The sequence below is a fragment of the Oryctolagus cuniculus genome, chromosome 4 (assembly GCF_964237555.1).
Source record: "Oryctolagus cuniculus chromosome 4, mOryCun1.1, whole genome shotgun sequence".
NCBI lineage: Eukaryota > Metazoa > Chordata > Mammalia > Lagomorpha > Leporidae > Oryctolagus > Oryctolagus cuniculus.
This window is the reverse complement of record NC_091435.1, coordinates 94,396,794-94,419,050: the sequence shown is the minus strand read 5'-3', so window position 1 is coordinate 94,419,050 and position 22,257 is coordinate 94,396,794. Positions and strand designations below refer to the sequence as shown.

Genomic DNA, 22,257 nt, shown 5'->3' with positions numbered 1-22,257 from the left:
GGGCATTGTGCTGGGCATACAGGGTCTAAAGTCTGAAGCTCTAAAGATGAACAAGGCATGCTTTCTGCCCTTGAGAAGCTCACAGTCTAGACTGGCGCTGTCCAACAGAACTTCTTGCAAAGACGGGAATATTCTATATCTGTGCCGTCCACTATAGTTAACCACTAGCCACAAGTGGCCATTGAGGCCTTGACATGTGCCGTGTGCAGCTGGGGAATTGAGTTTTTATTGAATTGTAATTCATTTTTACTTTTTAAATTTTTTTAAGATTTTATTTATTTTAGAGGTAGAGTTATAGACAGTGAGAGGGAGAGAGAGAGAAAGGTCTTCCTTCTGTTGGTTCACTCCCCAAATGGCTGCAACGGTCAGAGCTGTGCTGATCCAAAGCCAGGAGCCAGGAGCTTCCTCCAGGTCTCCCACATGGGTGCAGGGGCCCAAGGACTTGGGCCATCTTCCACTGCTTTCCCAGGCCATAGCAGAGAACTGGACTGGAAGAGGAACAGCCGGGACTAGAACCGGTGCCCATATGGGATGCTGGCACCACAGGCAGAGGACAGGCAGAGGGTTAACCTGCTGTGTCACAGCACAGGCCCCTGAATTGTAATTCATTTAAACTTTAAACTGACACTAGTAGCTACCATAATGGATAGAGCACACATAGACACACTATAGCCCAAAAAACATTAAAATCAGTGCCACAAAATGATAGTCTTCATTAACATGTACTTACCTCATTTAGTATGCTTTCTAGTGTTGGTGGTGTATCAACTTGAGGAATATCAAACTCCTTGTCATCAATCTAAATAAAGAAAGGAAATTAATGGTCACATAATGATGCCTTCCTCCTTATAACTGTCTTAATTAATTATAACCGTTATTAATTAAAAGACAAATTTAGCAGCAAACTTATCATACAGTCAATTCAATAATACTCAGTAATAAAATTTACATCAAAAGACTACAGATTTATTTCTTTCCTAACCATACACTTAGTGACTATTAAGGATGTGTGTGCACTGACTACATCATACTGAAAATTCTTTCTAGAAAGCTTGCATTTAAGTACTTTTGCATCTGCTTTCTTAAATAAGACAAAATAGCATGTCTTCTGACAAACCTTAATTTTCTAAGTGTGCACATAAGTCATAAATGATATACAAATGATACCCATTGCAATTCTTAGTTATTTCATAACTTATGGTAAAAGATGATTAGGTGAAGCCACTTGTCATTAAATATTCTCATAATCACAGAAAGCCATTAATATAACATTAAATCAATAGGGGAAAATTGCTGTAGAAGAATTCTAAACACACTGCCAGCTCTACGACCTTGAGAAGTAATTGAATATAACTGCACGCCAATGTCTTCATCTATAAAATGGATTATCACAGTGTTGTGAGAGCTGTGAAGCTCAAATGATAGCATGAGCTAAAGTGTTTCATAAACTGCAATGGACTATACAAATGAAGAATAATAATAGACTCCCATTAACCCATGCAAAAGTGGCATATTTAGTCTCTGGGTTATAAACCACATTCTAACCAATCTACTGGTTAACCTCATCATTTGACAAAAATTGAAATTTTTACCAAGTCATTTTTGAATTCCAGTTCCTTGTCCAGATCTATATAAGAGAATTTTGAAAGTGAAGCTTCTAGATTGAAAGTCTTATTCAGTTCTTCTTCAGTAGTCTTGGCACAGAGGGTCTGTTCCACACTTTCATGGTCTGGTTCATTTTCCATATTTATTTGTATTGACTTTGTTCAGTTAACCCAAGCAAGTGTTGGTTTTGTTTTGGGCTTTAGATCACGAGGACCTGGGTGACAATCTCTTTTCAAAAAAAGGAAAAAAAAAAGTATCACTTAGATTTCTTCCTTGTCAAGTGGCCATTCCAAAGATTTACTTGATGAGACTTCACTCAGTTCTCTGATTACAGGAAAACAGAAATCAACATTTGGGTACACATGTCTGCATGAAGCACAGAGGAAGAACACCTCAGACTTGAGACGTCTGGGAAGTGGCCCACCAAAGTCATGAAACTTAGGCTCTTCCAAGAGCCCTGATACTAACTACATTCATGTACCCAGCAGCATGAGGGTAAATTGGTGCCAAAAGCTGCAATTAATTCCTTCTTTATATCCCCAAATATCAGGGTTACTCTCCAGTTCCCTGGAGGTGGGTGCATGGACCAGTTTTGTTGCTGGAGTCACACAGAAAGAAATATGTCTCAGGAACTCAGCGCAGACACTGAGGATAGATATCGAGTCATTTAACACAACACAAGCACATCTAAGGGTTGAAATATACTAAGGGAAACAACAATGACTCCAGGATAAAATAATCCCACAGCCTATCAAGATCTGTAGGAAAAAAAATCCAGTCATGGAAAAAAAGTATGGATTTTTTTTAGAAGATTTACTTATTTATTTGAAAGGCAGAGTTACAGAGAGACAGACAGACAGACAGACAGACATATCCATCCACTTGTTCACTCCCCAAATGGCTGCAAAGACCAGGGCTGGACCAGGCTGAAGCCAGAAGCCCAGTGCTTCTTTCATGTTTCCCATGTGGGTGCAGGGGCCCAAGGACTTGGGCCATCTTCTGCTACTTTTCCAGGAGCATAAGCAGAGAGCTAGATAAGAAGTGTAGCAGCCAGGATCCAAACTGGTGTCTACATGAGATATGCCACAGCACCAGCACCAAACATGAACATTTTCAGAGGAAAATTAAGTACTAAGGAAAACTAGAAATCTCTGTATTTCACTGCTCTAAACAATAGAACACTATGTTTATACCAAAAAATACAGGTAATCTGGTTTGCTTGCAAAGCTGTCACTTCTAATATATACTAAAATATATTAAAAGAATTTTAAGTTTAATAATTAAATTTGCTTTTAAATGTTTTTAGATTGTGCTTCAATTAGGTTTCCCTGTTTAGAATAAAGAAACAATGTCACAGGAATCATGACTATAAGAGTGAATTTTCTTTTCTAAACTAGGTCATTTTGTTTTCCCCTGTATAGTAACTTTTCCCTAACTATGGTTTCACTTTCTTCAACTTGTTACCTACGGGCAACCACAGTCTGAAAATATTAAATGGAAGTTCCAGAAATAAAGAATTCATAAGTTTTAAATTAAGCACTGTTCTGAGCAGCATGACAAAATCTTGCACTGTCTTGCTCTGAGCCACTTGGAACATGAATCATTCCTTTTTGGAGCATAACTGTACTGTACACACTGTCTGCCATCAGTCACTTAGTGGCCATCTCAGTTGTCAGATGGATGGTCGAGTTCCTGTGTTCAAGAAACCCTCATTTTACTTAATTAATGTTCCCAAAGCGATGGTGCTGTCAATTTGGATATGCCAGACAGAAGCCATAAAATAATTCCTTTAAATGAAAAGGGTGAAAGTTCTTGACTGAATAAGAAAAAACTTCATATGCTGAGGTTGCGAAGATCTACACTAAGAATGAATCATCCATCCATGAAACTGTGAAGGAAGAAAAAGGTACCTGTAGCCCGAGTACATGATGAGTACTTAATCATTCAACTCATTTCATCTCATCACACAGACATTATATTACGTCACATCATCAGGGTGAGTGCATTACAGTACGATATTTTGAGAGATCATATTCATGTAACCTTTTTTAAAAAGTGGGGATGGCTTTCTTCAAGTGGAGATCATGTTATTTCTTTATTTTTTTTTTTAACTCACGAGGCAGATACACAGAGACAGATACAGGAAGGAAGAAGAAAAATGGATAGAGAGAGCTCCTATCCTCTGGTTCACTCTTTTTTTTTTTTTTTTTTTTTTTTTTTAAGGTTTATTTATATATTTGAAAGGCAGAGCCACAGAGAGGCAGAGGCAGAGAGAGAGAGGTCTTCCATCCACTGGTTCACTCCCCAAAATGGCTGCAACAGCCAGAGCTGAGCCTATCTGAAGCCAGGAGCCAGGAGCCTCCTCTGGGTCTCCCATGTGGGTGCAGGGGCCCAAGGACTTGGGCCGTCTTCTGCTTTCCCAGGCCACAGCAGAGAGCTGGATCGGAAGCGGAGAACCAGTGCCCACATGGGATACCGGCACTGTAGGTGGCAGCCTCACTCGCTAGGCCACAGCACCAGCCCTATGGTTCACTCTTCAAATGCCCATAATGGCCAGTGTTGGGTTGCAACTCAAAGCCAGGAACTCAATCCAGCTCTGATATGTAGGTGGCAGAAACCTGATTACTGAGCTATCATCTGCTGCCTCCCAGGGTCTGCATTAGCAGGAAGCTGGAATTGGGAGGCAAAGCTGGGAACGGAATACAGGCACTTAGGTATGGAATGCAGGCATCTTACTGTGCCTTAACTGCTGGGCCAGACTCCCACTCTCGCATAACTCTTATTAAAGAACATGCGATAACCATTCTATGTAATTTTGCTAACCTCTTACTGGGCTTAATTTATAACCTAAATTTTATCTTAAGTATGTATATATAAAAAAAAAAAAAACAAAACACAGCTGCCCTCCATACCCATACATGTTGCATCCATGGAGTCAGTTGTGAATTGAAAATGTATTTTTATTTTTATTTTATTTATTTTTGTTGACAGGCAGAGTGGACAGTCAGAGAGAGAGACAGAGAGAAAGCTCTTCCTTTGCCATTGGTTCACCCTCCAATGGCCACCGTGGCTGGCGTGCTGCGGACGGCGCACCGCGCTGATCCGATGGCAGGAGCCAGGTGCTTCTCCCGGTCTCCCATGGGGTGCAGGACCCAAGCACTTGGGCCATCCTCCACTGCACTCCCGGGCCACAGCAGGGAGCTGGCCTGGAAGAGGGGCAACTGGGACAGAATCCAGTGCCCCGACTGGGACTAGAACCCGGTGTGCTGGCGCCGCAAGGCGGAGGATTAGCCTAGTGAGCCACAGCACCGGCCGAAAATGTATTTTTAAAAATTGTACCTGAACTAAACATGTACAGTTTTTTGTCTAGTAATTACTCCCTAGGCAATACAGTATAATAACTATTTATGTAGCATTACATTGTATTAGGCATTAAAAATAACCTAGAGATGATTTAAAGTACACAGTAGGATGTTCGTAGGCTAAATACAACAACTATGCCCTTTTATATAAAGGTATTGAACACTCATGCATTCTGGGGAGAGGTGGGTTCCTGGGACCAATCCCCATGGATTCTGAGGGAACAGCGTATTGTTTAGGGTCCAGTACTATCTGAGTTGCAGGAGCCCACATGAGGTCTTGGGATGCATGCCCTGTGGACGAGCCAAAAAACCTTAAGGCTCAGCCTTTCTGAACCCCACACTGCTCTCAGGGGGAACACACACCACTACCAACAACGGCTCTCACCCCCATGGTAAACATCTGCTAGTTAATTCCTCAGTGAAGTGAACGAATGGCCACTATGTGTAAGACATGCGGACTCACAAAAACTGATTTTTTTAAGAGCTAAAACCAAATTTTCTAGTTAGTACATGTGGTATATTACCAAATATAGACGAATTTCTTTCACATGCTACAGAAAATAGATTCTAAGGCTCTGTTCTATAAAACATATGCTATCAAATACATTCCTAGAAGACACGCTGAGAGTACTCTGTATCTGGCAACATTCAGAAGCATCTTTCCAACATCAGGTACTAAAAGTACTGCTCCCTTTGCAGAGCTATTAACATTTATATGCCTTTCTCCACAGAAGATTGAACTGTCTCATGACAGATTAAAGTTTTTCACTGTTATGTACACCACTAAGCAGAACTGGTTACAATCATCCAACAACTACTTATAAGAGCACATTTTGTGGTGGGGTGAGGTGGGTAAAGTCGTTGCTCATGATGCCTTATCTGAATGCTGGTTAGAGTACTGGACACTCCACTTCTGATCCAGCTCCCCACTGATGCCCCTGGGAAAGCAGAGAATAGTGGCCCAAGTGCTTGGGCCCCTGCTACCCATGTGGGAGACTGATGAAGGTCTTGGCTTCTGGCTTTGGCCTGGCACAGTCCTGGCTGTTGCAGGCATTTGGGAGTACAACAGCAGATAGAAGATCTCCCTTTCTCTCTGTGGCTCTGCCTTTCAAACAGATGGAAATAAACAATTTTTTAAAATTGGGGGGTGAACCAATGATAAAAAGGAAGACCTTTCTCTCTGTCTCTCTCTCTCTCACTGTCCACTCTGCCTGTCAAAAAAAGTATTTATAAACATGTACCATCTAACTCACATTCAGTGATTCCTAAAGACAGTTATTGTTAGTGTTACACTTTATTTTAAAATAATGAAAAAGACAGGGCCAGTGCTGTGGTGTATGCTAAGCCTCTACCTGTAGCGCCAGCACCCCATATGGGCACTGGTTCTTGTCCCAGCTGCTCCACTTCCAATCCAGCTCTCTGCTACAGCCTGGGAAAGCAGAAGATGGCCCATGTGCTTGGGCCCCAGCACCCATGTGGGAGACCTGGAAGAAGCTCCTGGCTCCTGGCTTCAGACAGACCCAGCTCCAGCCATTGTGGCCATTTGAGGAATGAACCAGTGGATAGAAGATCTTTCTCTCTGTCTCTCCCTCTCTCTAACTCTATCTCTCAAGTAAATAAATAAAATCTTAAAAAAAAAATGGAAAAGACCATGCACAAAAAAGGAGAACTTTTTATGTAAATTACTTAATCATTTGAAATGTTTCATACTTCATATTAGTCTTTCCAAAATAACTCGAGAATGTAAACAACTTTTTTCTAGCTCTTTTTATCTTCTATCTAGCATTACTGAGATGGGCCAAGGACGTGAATAGAAATTTTTCAAAAGAAGAAATCCAAACGGCCAACCAACACATGAAAAAATGTTCAGGATCACTAGCCATCAGGAAAATGCAAATTAAAACCACAATGAGGTTTCATCTCACCCCAGTTAGAATGGCTTACATACAGAAATCTACCAACAACAGATACTGGCGAGGATGTGGGGGAAAAGGCTCACTAATGCACTGTTGATGGGAATGCAAACTGCTAAAGCCACTATAGAAGACAGTTTGGAGATTCCTCAGAAACTTGAATATACCCCTACCACATGACCCAGCCATCCCACTCCTTGCAATTTACCCAAAGGAAATTAAATTGGCAAATAAAAGAGCTGTCTGCACCTCAATGTTTATTGCAGCTCAATTCACAATAGCTAAGACCTGGAATCATCCTAAATGCCCATCAACCTAAGACTGGATAAAGAAATTATGGGATATGTACTCTATAGAATACTATACAGCAGTAAAAATAAATAAAAAAAATGAAATCTGGTCATTTGCAACAAAATGGAGGAATCTGGAAAACATGCTGAGTGAAATAAGCCAGTCCCAAAGGGACAAATATCATATGTTCTCCCTGATTGGCGACAACTAACTGTGTACCTAAAAGGAAACCTGTAGAAGTGAAATGGACACTATGAGAAACAATGACTTGATCAGCCCTTGTCCTGATTGTCAATGAACAACTTACTATTTTATTCCTTTTAGTATTTTTTTGTTCTACTTAATACCATTGGTTGAACTCTTTAATTAACACACAATTATTCTTAGGTGTTTAAATTAACTGAAAAGTGATCCCTGTTAAATATAAGAGTGGGAATAAGAGAGGGAGGAGATGTACAATTCAGCACATGCCCACTCAGACTTACCCCTAATGGTAGAACTAGAAATGTGCCAGGGGATTCCTATTCAATCCCATCAAGGTGGTATGTACCAATGCCATCCTACTAGTCAAAGTGATCATTTTAAGTTCATAATTGATCATAATGATAGGATTAAATGTCAAAGGAATCACATAAACAAGACTAGTGTCTGCTAATACTAACTGATAGAATTTAAAAAGAGAGAACAATCCAACATGGGAAGCAGGATACACAGCAGACTCATAGAATGGCAGATGTCCTAAACAGCACTCTGGCCTCAGAATCAGCCCTTAAGGCATTCGGATCTGGCTGAAGAGCCCATGAGAGTATTTCAGGCATGGAAAGCCAAGACACTCTGGAAAAAAAAAAAAAAAATGACCTAAATGAAAGATCTTTGTGAGTGAATCCCAGCGGAAAGAATGGGCAATCAAAGAAGGAGGTGCCTTTCTCTGAAGGGAGGAGAGAACTTCCACTTTGACTATGGCCTTGTCTAAATAAGATCGGAGTTGGTGAACTCAAGAGGCTTCCATAGCCTTGGCAGCTTATGACAAGGGCCTCGGGTGATTACTGATGTCATAAATAAGAGTGTCAATTGTTAAATCAACAACGTGAGTCACTGTGTACCTACTCCCCATGTAGGACCTCTGTCCTTAATGTGTTGTAAAACTACTACTATGGTAAAACTATTACTCAAACAGTACTCTATACTTTGTGTGTCTGTGGGGGTACAGTCTGTTGAAATCTTTACTTAGTATATACTAAGTTGATCTTCTGTATATAAAGATAATTGAAAATGAATCTTGATGAAGAATGGGATGGGAGAGGGAGTGGAAGATGGGATGGTTGCAGGTGGGAGGGAGGTTATGGGGGGAAAAGCCGCTATAATCCAAAAGTTGTACTTTGGAAATTTATATTTATTAAATAAAAGTTAAAAAAAAAAGACCGCACAATTCAGCATCTGTGAATAATCATATACACTGAATTAGTGTAAGGTGATCATATATTCCTTGAAGAAAGAATACTGTCCTGCCAACCTCCCTACTCCATTTCCAACCTCATTCCCTTCAGTGTGCTCCTTTTACTAACATGATTTGGGGCAAAGTGGAAAGAGAATCCAAAGAGCCTATTAAAATCAGGTTTGAATTAGGGCTTTACCCCTTCCTGTCCACAGCCTTGGTCAAATTGTTTAATCTTCCCAAAGCCCTCCATTTCCACATCTCCTCACTAACGAGGACAGTAGTTCTTGAAACTTTAGCCTGCAACCCTCCTCATCCACCAGTGGATTATTCAAATCTTCTCTTTTCTTTATCCTCAAATCCAATCATCAATATTCTGATCTGGTACCATTGACAAGGACCAAACTTTTCAGTAACAAGAAGACTAGAATCTGGGCCTTAGATCATACCAGGACTCTCTTCCTTGCACTTCTTAACATTTTTTAAAGATTTTTATTTCATTCTTACTAGAGAATCTGAACCTAGAACAGAAATTCTGGTAGTTGGGGAGGAAGGAGGTCTCCTGTGATGGATATATGGTAGGTGTTTAGTTAATTTGTGTTAAATAACTGATTCTTAGGAATATAACTATTTTGTAGAACTACTATAAGAAACAAATGATATAATGACTATAGAAAATTTAGAATAATGCTGGACACTCAGTGCTTTCCTATGAAAGTAATCTGTTATTTAAATTATCCTCAAAAGTTCCAAATTCTTCTAAGGTTAAAGACTCTAAAATAAGATCCTGTGTTTTCATAAAGGTCCAGCCAAGCACATCAGGATATCTTCTCATAGCCTAGTAGCAGTTTCTCACAACCTAAGCAGTAGTGGGGTGTCTAAGACTAATACAGCCCCTAGTAAAGCATCAGAGAAAATTAAAATCCTTAACTGTAAGAACAGGTATTCTGGTGCAATGGGTTAAGTTACCATTTGCAAAGCCTGGATCCCATATGTGAGTGCCAGTTTGAGGCCCACCTACTATGCTTCAAATCTACCTTTCTGTTGATGCAGCCTAGGAGGCAGCAAATGATGGTTCAAGTGCCTGCACCCCTGCCACACACATGGAAAATTGTGATGGAGTTCCTAGCTCCTGGCTTCAGCCTGGCCCAGGCTTGGCTGCTGTGGGCATTTGGGTAGTGAACCAGTGGGTGGAGATCTTTCTCTGTCTTGCTGCCTTTCAAGTAGATAGAAAAAAAAAAAAAAAACAACCTTTTAATTACAAAAGGTGTTGTATACTACTCATTCTAAAATCATGTTTTGGTCTTTTTAAACATCAACTTTAGTATACATGTCATCAGTAAAGTCAACTATGTCCCTTTCCTTAGTCTCCCCCCCCCCCCAATCTTTGTTAAAGACCTGGGGCCAGTGTTAAAGCACAGCAGGTTAAGCTGCAACCTGTGACATCAGTGTCCAATATGGGTGTTGGTTCAAGTTCCAGCTGCTCCACTTCCAATCCAGCTGCATGCTAATGTGCCTGAGAAAGCAGCAGAAGATGACTCAAGGGTTTGAGCCCCTGAACCCACATGGGAGACCTGGATGAAGCTCTTGGCTTTGGCCTGGCTCAGTCCTGGCCATAGCAGTCAGCTGGGGAGTGAACCACTGGACAGAAGATATCTCTCTCTCTTTCTCTCTCTCTCTCTCCTTCTCCCTCTCCCTCTCCGTCTCTCTGTAGCTCTTTTAAATAAATTTTAAAAACCTTATTTATTTATTCAAAGATGACAGAGAAAGAGGGAAAGACAGCAAAATCTTCCATCCACTGGTGCACTCCCCAAATGCTAACAATAGACCGAACTGGGCCAGGCCAAAGCCAGAAGCTAAGAACTCCATCTAGGCCTCTCACAGGTACCATCTATCTGCTGCCTTCCCAAGCTCATTAGCAGGAAGCTAGGTCAGAAGTGAAGCAGCCAGGACTCAAACTGGCACTTGGATAAGGGACACTAGTGTTGGAGGTGGCAGCTTAATGCACTGTGCCACATGCCAGTCCTCTTAGCTTCTCTTTTGTCACTTATCTACAGTTATTGCTTTATTCCAGAGAGCAAAATCTTCCAATCCAAACAGATCCGCTGAATCAAAAGTCACCACGCTCAGATTATTTTTAAAAACAATTCACTAGAGCAACTCTGGTGGATTTTTCAGATATTGAGCTGTACCTGAACCTACCTGTGATAGACAGAATAATGTTGCCCAGTACCACTGCTAAATCCCACAAGTTGTGAATATGTTATTTTATATGGCAACAGAGACTTTGCAAGTATGATTAAATTAGGACCTTGAATTGTGGAGATTACTCTGGATTATTCATGTAGGCCCAATATAATCACAAGGATTGTTAAAAATGGAAGACGGCCAGTGCCGTGGCTCACTAGGCTAATCCTCCACCTGTGGCACCGGCACCCTGGGTTCTAGATCCGGTTGGGGCGCCGGATTCTGTCCTGGTTGCTCCTCTTCCAGTCCAGCTCTCTGCTGTGGCCCGGGAGTACAGTAGAGGATGGCCCAAGTGCTTGGGCCCTGCACCCACATGGGAGACCAGGAGGAAGCACCTGGCTCCTGGCTTCAGATCGGCGCAGCACGCCGGCCGTAGCGGCCATTTGGGGGGTGAATCAACAGAAGGAAGACCTTTCTCTCTCTCTCTCTTTCACTAACTCTCCTGTCAAAAAAAAAAAAAAAAAAAAAAAGTGGAAGACAGGGGGCCAGGATTGTGGCGTAGAGGGTTAAGCTGCTGCCTATGATGCCAGAATCCCATATGAGCGCCGGTACCGGTCCTGGCTGCTCTACTTCCGATCCAGCTCCTTGCTAATGCACCTGGGAAAGCAGCAAAAGATAGCCCAAGTGCTTGGGCCCCTGCACCCATGTGGGAGACCTTGTAAGAAGCTCTGGGTTCCTGGCTTCCACCTGGTACAGCCTTGGCCACTGCAGCTACTTGGGAAGTAAACCAACAGATGAAAGATCAATCTTTTTCCCTCTCTCTTTCTAACTCTACCTTTCAAATACTTTTTTTTTTTTAAAGTGGAAGATGGAAGCAGTAAAAGGGTATGAGAAAGAGGTGACAGCAGAAGCAGGGTCGGACAGATGCTATGCTGCAGGTTTTGAAGATGGAGGCAGGGTGCCAGGAGCCAAAGAACACAGGTTGCCTCTAGATGCTGCGGAGCTCAAGGAAATGGGTTCTTTCCTCGGACCCCATCACAATATTTTTATTTTAGTGAGACTGGTGTCAAAATATGTGAACTGGTTGGCAGAGCCATGGCACACTGGGTTAATCCTCTGCCTGCGGTGCCGGCATCCCATATGAGCACCAGTCCTAGTCCTGGTTGCTCCTCTTCCAGTCCAGCTCTCTGCTATGGCCTGGGATAGCAACAGAAGATGTCCCAAGTGCTTGAGAGCCTGCACCTGCGTGGGAGACCAGGAAGAAGCACCTGGCTCCTGGCTTCAGATTGGCAGAGCTCTAGCCGTTGCAGCCATTTGGGGAGTGAACCAAAGGAAGGAAGACCTTTCTCTCTGTCTCTCTCTGTCTCTCTCTCTCTCTCTCACTGTAACTCTGTCAAATAAATAAATAAAATATTAAAAAATAAAAAAATTTGAGCTAGAGAACTATAAATAATAAATCAGCATTAGTTTAAGCTACCAAGTTGGTGGTAATTTATCATGGCAGCAGGAAGAAACGAATATATAAGCAAAGCTCAATTAATTTTTTATGCCACATCTTCAACATTCTGAAATAGTAATCTTCTCTTATCAATTGACGTTGCCCACATATTTACTGAGCAAGCTCTTCATCCCAATGTGCAGACCTATGGTGAAATGCTTAACATTTCATCAATGACGCTCAGTATGCCACACTTGATACAGATACTGCTTCAGGTATCACTCACGTGCTATCCCAGTACAAAGACTGACAAGGAACTATTCAGTTCTACAACTAGTCCTTTGCCCCCACTGTCACATAATCTAGTGATTTATAGTTGTTAGAGGGATGCTATGCCAGACAGTACTTGCAGACAACACAGGTTATAGTAACCATTTCTTAGTCTCTCCTAGAATGAAATCATACTAATCTATAGGAAATGTACGTCACAGAATCATGACTACCTAGTACAATGTTCTTTTCTAAATGCTGACAAGCTAATATTTTAATAGTTCAGATTTAGGATTATCTAACATCTTGATAATTTGCAAGGTTATTTTCTCTTAATAAAGTTATTCCTGACCAACTAATAGATTCAGGGACCATTAAAAAAGGTGTTCAGGGGTTGGTGCTGTGGCATAGCAGGTAAAGCTGTCATTTGCCAAGCCAACCTCCTACATGGATGCCAGTTCAAGTCCTGGCTGCTCCACTTCTAATCCATCTCCTTGCTAATGACCTGGGAAGAGTTGCAGAAGGTGGCCTAAGTATTTGGGCATCTTCCACCCACGTGGGAGACCCAGATGAAGCTCCTGCTTCCTGACTTCAGCGTGGCCCAGCCCTGGCTGATGCAGCCATTTGGGGAGTGTACCAGCAGATGAAAAAGTTTGCATTCTCTTTAACTCTTTCAAATAAATATTTTTTAAATGTACTTTAAAAATATGTGTTCCATATAAGCAGCAATAATCCCAATAGGACACTGGCCAACTAAGTAAGAACTCTAGCCAGTGCCGCCGCTCACTAGGCTAATCCTCTACCTTCTGGTGCCGGCACACCGGGTTCTAGTCCCAGTCGGGGCACCGGATTCTGTCCCGGTTGCCCCTCTTCCAGGCCAGCTCTCTGCTGTGGCCCGGGAGTGCAGTGGAGGATGGCCCAAGTGCTTGGGCCCTGCACCCCATGGGAGACCAGGATAAGTACCTGGCTCCTGCCTTTGGATCAGCGCGGTGCGCTGGCCGCAGCATGCCGGCCGCAGTGGCCATTGGAGGGTGAACCAACAGCAAAGGAAGACCTTTCTCTCTGTCTCTCTCTCCACTGTCCACTCTGCCTGCCAAAAAAAAAACACTCTAGAATGTCACCTAAATTATGCCGGGTTAATGAGGAACTTTTTTTTTGGGGGGGAGCTTTTTAATTTTCTGACATTCTTTTCCCCTTGAAGTGTCTTATGAGCCACTCTTCAAATTATAGTGAAATCAAATCAATGACGGTTTTTTCCAAATTTACTACACTGTGATAAAAAGATATCACAAAAGCATAATACAAAAGCAGTGTTACATGTCAACTTTGTCTTGGCCTTCCTGATCCAAGTGTTTCTCTTCTTCTATTTTTTTTTTTTTGTATTAGTTTGCCTTCTTGGGTTTTTATGAAGAAAAAGACTACAACAAAGGGCTAACATCTACTTATTTTCTATTATCTTCCTTTGGAAAATAGACTCATTTTTAATAGCTCCCCAAAAACTACAGGTTAAAATTCCAAATTATAAGCCTGTGATTCCAGACATCACATGAGTTGACCCTCCTTCCTCCTTCCTTTAAAGGTTTGTTTATTTATTTGGAAGGCAGAAATACAGAGAAAAGGAGAGAGAGGGAGAGTCGTCTAGCCATTGGTTCACTCCCCAAATGGCTGGTGCAAGTACTTGTGCCTCTGGCTTGCAGCAGGGAGGTATGGCCCAGGCGTAGCAGGTGCAGACATGCAGGAAGTGAACCAGTGGATGGGAAGATGGAAGATCTGTTCTCTCTCCTCCCCCAACCCCGACCTTCCCTCCCTTTCCTCTCTGTCTCTATCAATAAATTAAGAAAACAAAAACCAAAAACAAACCTGTCTCTTGTTTTTCTTAGAACCATGTAGCAACATTGCTAAGGAATACCACTAAGTAGTGGTATTAACCTAATTTCTCTTTCCTCCTGGGCATTATTCAAATTGGATCTATCTATAACCTCTTTCCTCACTCATCCTTTAAATCTAAAATGAATATCCTCATTTTGATTCAATAGGTAACTTAACCATATGACATTTTCTCTCCCCATTTATATAATAAAAATGGGTCTATGCTTATAGTACACTCCACATCACTAAGTTCACTGACTTCTATAGCTACATAGACATGCAATAAATACTTGCTGATCTATAGGAATAACACCTGTGTTGCAAACTAAATGTACCCATTTTATTAGCTGTAATTATTAAGCTTCAAAGAGTATTATTTTACTCATAGCATATACAAATCTGTGCCACAATATGTCAAGTTACAATTGAGTTTCTACTTCTACGTAATCAAGTTTGTCAACCATTGCTGGTCCTAACAGGTATCAGCTAAAACTGTTTTCACACACACACACCCCTTTTCAGTCCTGCTCAACTGGACTAGGTCCCCTGTTAATATGCACTCATACACTGCTCTTTCATCACTGATTACATTGCAATCATTTCTTCACTGTCTGAACCACCACTCCATCCCCTCAGTTGGAAGGCAGGTTCTATGAGAGTAAACACAAGATTTTCCTTGTCCACCACTGAAATCCCAGTGCCTAATTAAACAGCTAGCTAATTAATCCATCCATCCCTCCACTCTCTCCTTAGATAAGCAGTCCAGCAGCACAGCACAGGATTCCAGAGCTCAAACAGCACTTGTGCTCATTCAACCGAATACAGGATTAGATACTCTACTCCCAAACACCTCCCATCTGTGAAAGTCCCAGTCTTTGCCTCTAGGAGAGGTGGTTTTTTTTTTTTTTTCCCTCAATGATCATGTATAACATGACACAGGCTTCATAATCTCAGATGTTTCATGTTCTTTTACATTAACTCAGCCTACAGGCCAAGATGCAAACAGTGGAAATGCACCTCATAGACACTGCAATTTACAGGAATTCAACTATCATCTTCAACAAAGGGGTGGGGGGATAAAGATTTACACAGAGCCAGAGACTGCACAGCATTCCACTACACAACTATATGCTTCAGAGTGAGCATGTAGTCGGACACAGACATTTGCTGTCCCTATGGGTCACTCTCAGTTCTCGCATGACTCATACACAACTATCTTCATCCGTGCTCAAAATAACAACCGCATTCTGTTCCAACACGGCACCAAAATCAGCTGTGCTGAGCTTCCTGAGAGACTGCATGTCAATCTCTGAGGTGACTCCTTTCTAGAGTACGGTGAGAACACTCAAATTTCTTTCCAAAAAAAAAAAAAAAGATTTTTATTTATTTATTTATTTGAAAGTCAGATAGAGTTTTTTTTTTTAAGATTTAGTTATTTATTTATAAGTCAGAGTTACACAGAGAGAGGAGGAGAGGCAGAGAGAGAGGGAGAGAGGTCTTCCATCCGCTGGTTCACTCTCCAATTGGCTGCAACGGCCAGAGCTGCGCTGATCCAAAGCCAGGTGCTAGGAACTTCTTCTGGGTCTCCCAAGCAGGTACAAGGGCCCAAAGACTTGGGCCATCCTCTTCTGCTTTCCCAGACCATTGCAGAGAGCTGGATTGGAAGTGGAGCAGCCGGGGCTCAAACTGGTGCCCAAATGGGATGCTGGCACTGTAAGGGCAGCGTTACCTACTACGCCACAGTGCCAGCCCCCAGAGAGATTTCTGATCAGCTGGTTCATTCCCCAGAGGCCACACCAGCTAAAGCAGGGCCAATCCAAAGCCAAGAGGCAGAACTTCTGAGTCTCCTGTTTGGGTTTCAGGGACCCAAGGATTTGAGCCATCTTCTGCTGCTTTTCCCAGGCCATTAGCAGGGAGCTGGATCAGAACTGGAGCAGCTGGGACATGAATCAGTGCTAGCCACTGGTTGTAGCCACAAATCTATGCCACTATGCCACAAATATGGCCCTGATAAATGGACTTTAGAAACAAGCCTTGTGTTAGATGTCTCAATACTGTATCCTGGGATGGGCTGCTTACTTGACCCTGAATTTCCTCCCAACTCCAGGCACATTTAGGTAACTGCAGCTCCCACAGTGTTTGGAGCCGTCACTACAAAAAAAGTCAAACTTTCGTTTTTCTTTCTCTTCTCTTAGTAAATGTCCAAGTGAGAAGAAAGGTCATTTAAATCAGGAAATACATATAGAATGACAAATGTCAAAAAGGAGGTAGAGAGGCTAGCACTGTGGCATAGCAAGTAAAGCTACCGCCTGCAGTGCCAGCATCCCATATGGGTGCCAGTTCAGGCCCCGGCTGCTCCATTTCCAATCCAGCTCTCTGCTATGGCCTAGGAAAGAAGAAGATGGCTCAAATCCTTGGGCCTCTGCACCCATGTGGGAGACCCAGAAAAAGTTCCTGGCTCCTGGCTTTAGATAAGCAGAGCTCCAGCCATTGCGGCCAACTGGGGAGTGAACCAGCGGATGGAAGACCTCTCTCTCTCTGTCTCTTCTTCTCTCTCTGTGTAACTCTTTCAAATAAAAAAAATAAATAAATAAATAAATAAAAAACCAAGGTAGAGGAAGGGAAAAGTGCCTGAAACCTTCCTGCACTCAGTGCTAAGGTGCTACTGAAAACCATCAGACAACCCTCAAGGAGCACCCCTTCTTTTTTCCTTTTAAGAATTATTTTAGCATGTGGCACAGCTGGTACAGTCATGGCCTATGATGCCAGCATCCCACATGGGCACGGACCCAAGTCCTGGCTGCTTCACTTCAAATCCAGCTCTCTGCTAACGGCCTGAGAAAGCAGCAGGAAATGACTCCAGTGCTTGGGTCCCTGCACCCACATGGGTGACCCAGAGGAAATCCCTGGTTCCAGGCTTCGGACCAGCACTGCTTTGGCCATTGCGGCCATCTGAGGATAAAAGATCTCTCTCTCTCTCTCTCTCTCTCTCTCTCTTTCTCTTTCTCTCTCTTCCTCTCTTTCTGTGGCTCTGCCTTTCAGATGAATGAATGGATCTTTAGAGGGGAAAAAAAAAGGGATTTATTTTATTTCTTTGAAAGGTAGAGAGAGATCTTTTATCCCTTGGTTCACTCCCTAAAATGACTGCGACATCTGAGGCTGGACCAGGCTGAAACTAGGAGCCTGGAACTCATCCAGGTCTCCCACATGGATGGCAGGGCCCAAGCATTTGGACCATCTTCCGCTGCCTTCTCAGGTACATTAACAGGAAGCGGAGCAGCTGGGACTCAACCTGCGAACATTTGGGATGCATCGCAGGCATAGCTTAACCTGCTGTGCCACAACGCCAGCCCCAAGGAGCACCCCTTCTAAAGAAGGATCTAATCCTATCACAATAAACAAAACAGTAAGGAGAAGCAAGTCTCCAAAGACCTACATTATACATAATTCTAACATCATTTATCAGTTTTATATCAGTATGTGTATGAGGTGATAAGTGAAATGAATGAGAAAAATCATCACTTCTTTCTAACTTCTAATATATCCCTACTTTTATGAGAACCTCTTACCCCAACCTCAAGAACTCCTAAGAAGCACTTGGGCCTTATACAGGCCCTGCATAGGTTGAAATATAACCCCCTTTCTTCTTCATGTAAGTGGTATAGGTGAATTCTTGCAAGTAAAATCCATAGAAGATAGGATTCCAACCCATGGTGGCCTTTATTAATTCCCAATTAATTAAATTGTCATCTCGGGGCTGGCACTGTGGCGCAGTAGGTTAAAGCCCCATCCTGCAACGCCAGCATCCCATATGGGTGCCAGTTCAAGTCCCACTGCTCTATTTCTGATCCAGCTCCCTGCTAATGTGCCTAGGAAAGCAGTGGAGGATGGCCCAAGTGCTTGGGCCCCTGCACCCACATGGGAGACTCTGAAGAAGCTCCTGGCTCCTGGCTTCAGACTGGCTCAGCTCCAGCCATTGCAACCATCTGGGAAGTCAATCAGCAGATGGAAGACCTTTCTGTGTCTCTCTCTAACTCTCTGTAACTCTTTCAAATAAAATAATTTTAAAAAATCTTTAAAAAAATTGTCATTTCAATTTCTCTTAGGTGTTAAGGAGAATGTAGAGTCACAAGAGATTCACTGACTTTGGAAAGAGCAAGAAGATCCTTGCTGAACTGCAAAGGGAAAAACAAACACCTCAGCACCTTCCCCACCCTTCCTTTGAGAAACTGTTCCTCCTATACTCCTACCACGGGATTTTGGTGGTGCTGACAATCAAGTACCCCACCCACTTAGCCGGAAGTGGAGGCACACAACATCCAATCTGGCCAGTGAGGAGCCTTCCCTGGAATTTGTGAATACTGAAGGCAGAACTTTTCTCTTTACTCTGGAGCACTTAAGCTTGGATGATGTAACACAAAAACTGCCTACAGTCACATCTTCATGTATTTACATAGTAGACTAAGACTTATAAGTACAGAAGCAGATACAGGGCATCAAGGAGTTAGAGATGCTTCGGGGAGAGGGAGACACACATAAGAACATCATCTGAGTTCCTGAATTAAGTGACACGCTAGCCCGACCCATGTTTGTGAGCCAATAAATTCCATTTTGTTCATTTGAGTTGCATATCTGTCACATAACAGAAAAATTTTGGCTAAAAAAGTGGAATGGCTACCAGAGTAAACCTGAGACGTTCATAGCAGTGAGAAATATATAGTTCCTTGCTGAAACACAGAATGCACTTCAGTGCTATGCAGAATGAAGATAATGGTTAAGAACAGAACCATTCAATATAATAAATATGTGCAGATAACACTGAAGCTGTGGGTCAAGAGAAGGTGCTACTGAAATCTATACACAGATCAAAAGTTAAGCATACTTTAATAAAGTTCAAAAGGCCTTACTGCTCATTCACATATATAACCAATATCTGCTCTCATGGAAATGTCCATAGATTAGTGGGATACAGCTGAGACTCATCAAGATGCCCAAGATTCTAGAAGACAAAAAACATCCACCTGCCAACGATGGTACAAGTACAAAGGAAACATGAGGACACTACTAAAAGTTGTGGAAAACTGAATAAAAAGATAAGTTTGGGGCAGGTGTTTGGCCTAGCAGTTAAGATGCTGGTTAACATCTGCAGTCCGTATGGCAGGGGCAGGATTCGATTCCCAGGTTGGGCTCCCAATTTCAGCTTCTTGTTAATGCAGATTCTAGAAGACAGCAGGTAATGACTCAAGTGGTTGCAACCCTACCCCCTTGTGGGAGACCTAGATTGAGTTCCTGACTCCTGGATTTGGCCCAGTCCAGCCCTGGCTGTTGTGGACACTTGGGGAGTGAACCAGCAGATAGAAGCCCTGTGTATTTGTCATTTTCTACTCCACTTTCCCCCTCCCTCCCTCTGGTTATGCTTTTGGTGGGAGGAGGGGATAATGTGGTAGAAGGCTGGCAATGTGGCAGACACAGGCCTTCCTGTGCATTCTATTAGTAGTCTCAAGAATGGAAGGGTGAGGGGTCAGGGCTGCAGCGACCAGCACCCCAGCCGCTCCACACTTCCGATCCTGCTCCCTGCCAACGCACCTGGGAAAGCAGTAGAAGATGGTCCAAGTGCTTGGGTCCCTGCACCCACGTGGGAGACCCAGAAAAACTCTGGGATCCTAGCTTCAGCCTGGCCCAGGCCTAGCCATTGCAGCCATTTGGGGAGTGAACCAGCAGATGGACTATCTCTCTCTCTCTCTCCCTTTCAAATAAATAAATCTTTAAAAAAAAAAAAAAAGTGTCAGGATGATGTAGAACACCTCCTTATTCACAGAAGGCGCCCCATCCTTCTCTGATAACTCATGACCATGGAACCCCATGGAACCTCGCTCACGGATCCCAGGTCACCTCACCTATCCTAGTTTGAAGCACACTAGTTTCATGCGTGCACTTTAGATAACTGTTTTCCTCCTTCCCCGGGGTGCCGCTCCTGGGGAACTAGCCAGGGCACAGACACTCATCTTTCACTCTCTTGTCCCCACCCTGGGGCAGCCCTTGCAGTCAGGGACAAACGGAGACCAGCCTCACAGGGAGCGCATCAATCCTAAGAGTGCACCCCAGCTAGCCCTTGGCCTTGGCCACAGGACGCAGGCTCATCTCCGTCCTCGGAGGATGGGGGAGTCCACACCCCCACCTCAACGAGCAGGCTCACACCCCTGCCGCTGGACTGTGGGGTCAGAGAAGGGCCACCCACCTCCTACTCTCACAATCCGGGCAGTGGGCGCGCCTGCCCCTCGACCTCACACACGTTCAGAACCAGCCAGTGGAAACAGCCTGACCCAGTTCTGGGCCAAATGCAGGGCAAGCCCCTCCGCCCGAGAGTCCATGCCACCCGGCTTGCGGCCCCAGGCCACTGAACACATCAGGGACTGCTCCGTCAGCTCCCCGAGGCCGCGCTGCCGTCGCGCGGGAGAAGGGGCCGAGGCTCAGAGATGGGGCGCGTGCTCTCCTCCCAACCCCAGTAGGGCCCCTCACACTTGTCCCCTCCCCGCCGGCCCACTCCAAGAAGACTCGTTACCTGAGCTCGCAGCCATTCGGGCCCAGGAGCCCCGGCCCCTGTCACCCCGCCCCCTGCTCCAGCCTCACGCACGCGCAGCGCCTACCACCGGGGTCCACGCTTCCGCTTTCCTCTTCTCAGCTCCCTCTCCTGGGCGGTGCTCGCCGCCACACCACGCCCCTATTTAAAGGGCAAGAGCCACCCTGTTTCATCCCAGGGACTTAGGGGGACCAGTGTGATGCAAATGCCCGACGCGGCGCATAGACCAATAGCAATCCTTAAGTTGAGAAAAGACATTCTGCTCTAGCCCTATGTGAGTGAATTCATCTAGCATTCAAGAAAGTGACCCTACTTTAGGCAGCCCAGAAAAGACAAGTGATTCCTTGGATTCCAGAGTTTTCAGCCAGCAAAAAAGGAACTTTTTAAAATTTCTTTTAAAAGATGAATACAGAACTTCAGATTTTTTACTTTCCAAATAAGGACACACACTACAAACTAACTACTATTTTCTAATTTGTCATCAATTGCTATGTAAAAAAAAAAAAAATGTGTCTTAACATCAAAAATATAGGAGGGATACACTCTCAAATAAAGGAAATATCTTTAAAATATATTTTATTTATCTATTGCTCCTGAAGAAATATAAAGGCTTCTCAAGCAGACTGGTTTTATTTATTATTTTAACTATTTATTTAATAATTTGAAAGGCAGAGAGAGAAAGAGGGAGAGAAATCTTCCATGCTGAATCACTCCCCAAATTCCTACAACTGCCAGAGCTAGGCCAAGCCACAGCCAAGAGCCAGGAACTCATCTTGGTCTCCCACATGGGTGGCGGGGACCCCCAGCACTTGGACAATCACCTGCTGCCTCCCAGGGTGCACCTAAGCAGGAAGCTGGAATTGGAAGCCAAGCTAGGACTCCACCCCAGTCACTTCCACCTGCAATGCAGGCTCCCCAAGCGAAACAGCTGTTCCAAATGCCTGCCCCAGACTGGTTTTAGGAGTCACCACTATAGATAATATTGGCCCCAAGACACAGATTCGATGCCTCTGGGGCCTACAACCACGAAATTATGGAAGCACACCACAGTAGGCTCGTGGAAGAAGATACCGAAAACGTTCTGTTTGGTAGGCAGTTATTGAGCATAACCGGGGTTCACTAGACTTCACCCACAAGGCAAAAGACAGCCCTCTCCTCCAGGTCCCCTTTAAGAATTCAGTGTAGATCTGTGCTGTGGTGTAGCTAATAAAGCCTGCAGTGCCGGCAGCCCATATGGACGCTGGTTCGAGTCCTGATTGTTCCACTTCCATTCCAGCTCTCTGCTATGGCCTGGGAAAGCAGAAGAA

At 43.6% G+C, this 22,257-nt stretch overlaps 1 protein-coding gene across 2 annotated transcripts in view; it reads right to left on the bottom strand.

The window, feature by feature from the left end:
• The window catches only part of VPS8 (VPS8 subunit of CORVET complex), a 274,516-nt gene extending 253,466 nt beyond the window's left edge, over positions 1–21,050 (bottom strand). For both annotated transcript variants that reach the window (XM_008266588.4, XM_070072435.1), the window contains exons 1-3: positions 20,933–21,050; positions 1,593–1,833; positions 731–799 (exon numbers count right to left, since the gene is read on the bottom strand). In XM_008266588.4, the coding sequence (XP_008264810.1) occupies positions 731–799; positions 1,593–1,745 (222 nt within the window). In that variant the 5' untranslated portion in view covers positions 1,746–1,833; positions 20,933–21,050. The remainder of the gene's footprint in view (positions 1–730; positions 800–1,592; positions 1,834–20,932) is intronic.
• Positions 21,051–22,257: the final 1,207 nt, after the last annotated feature.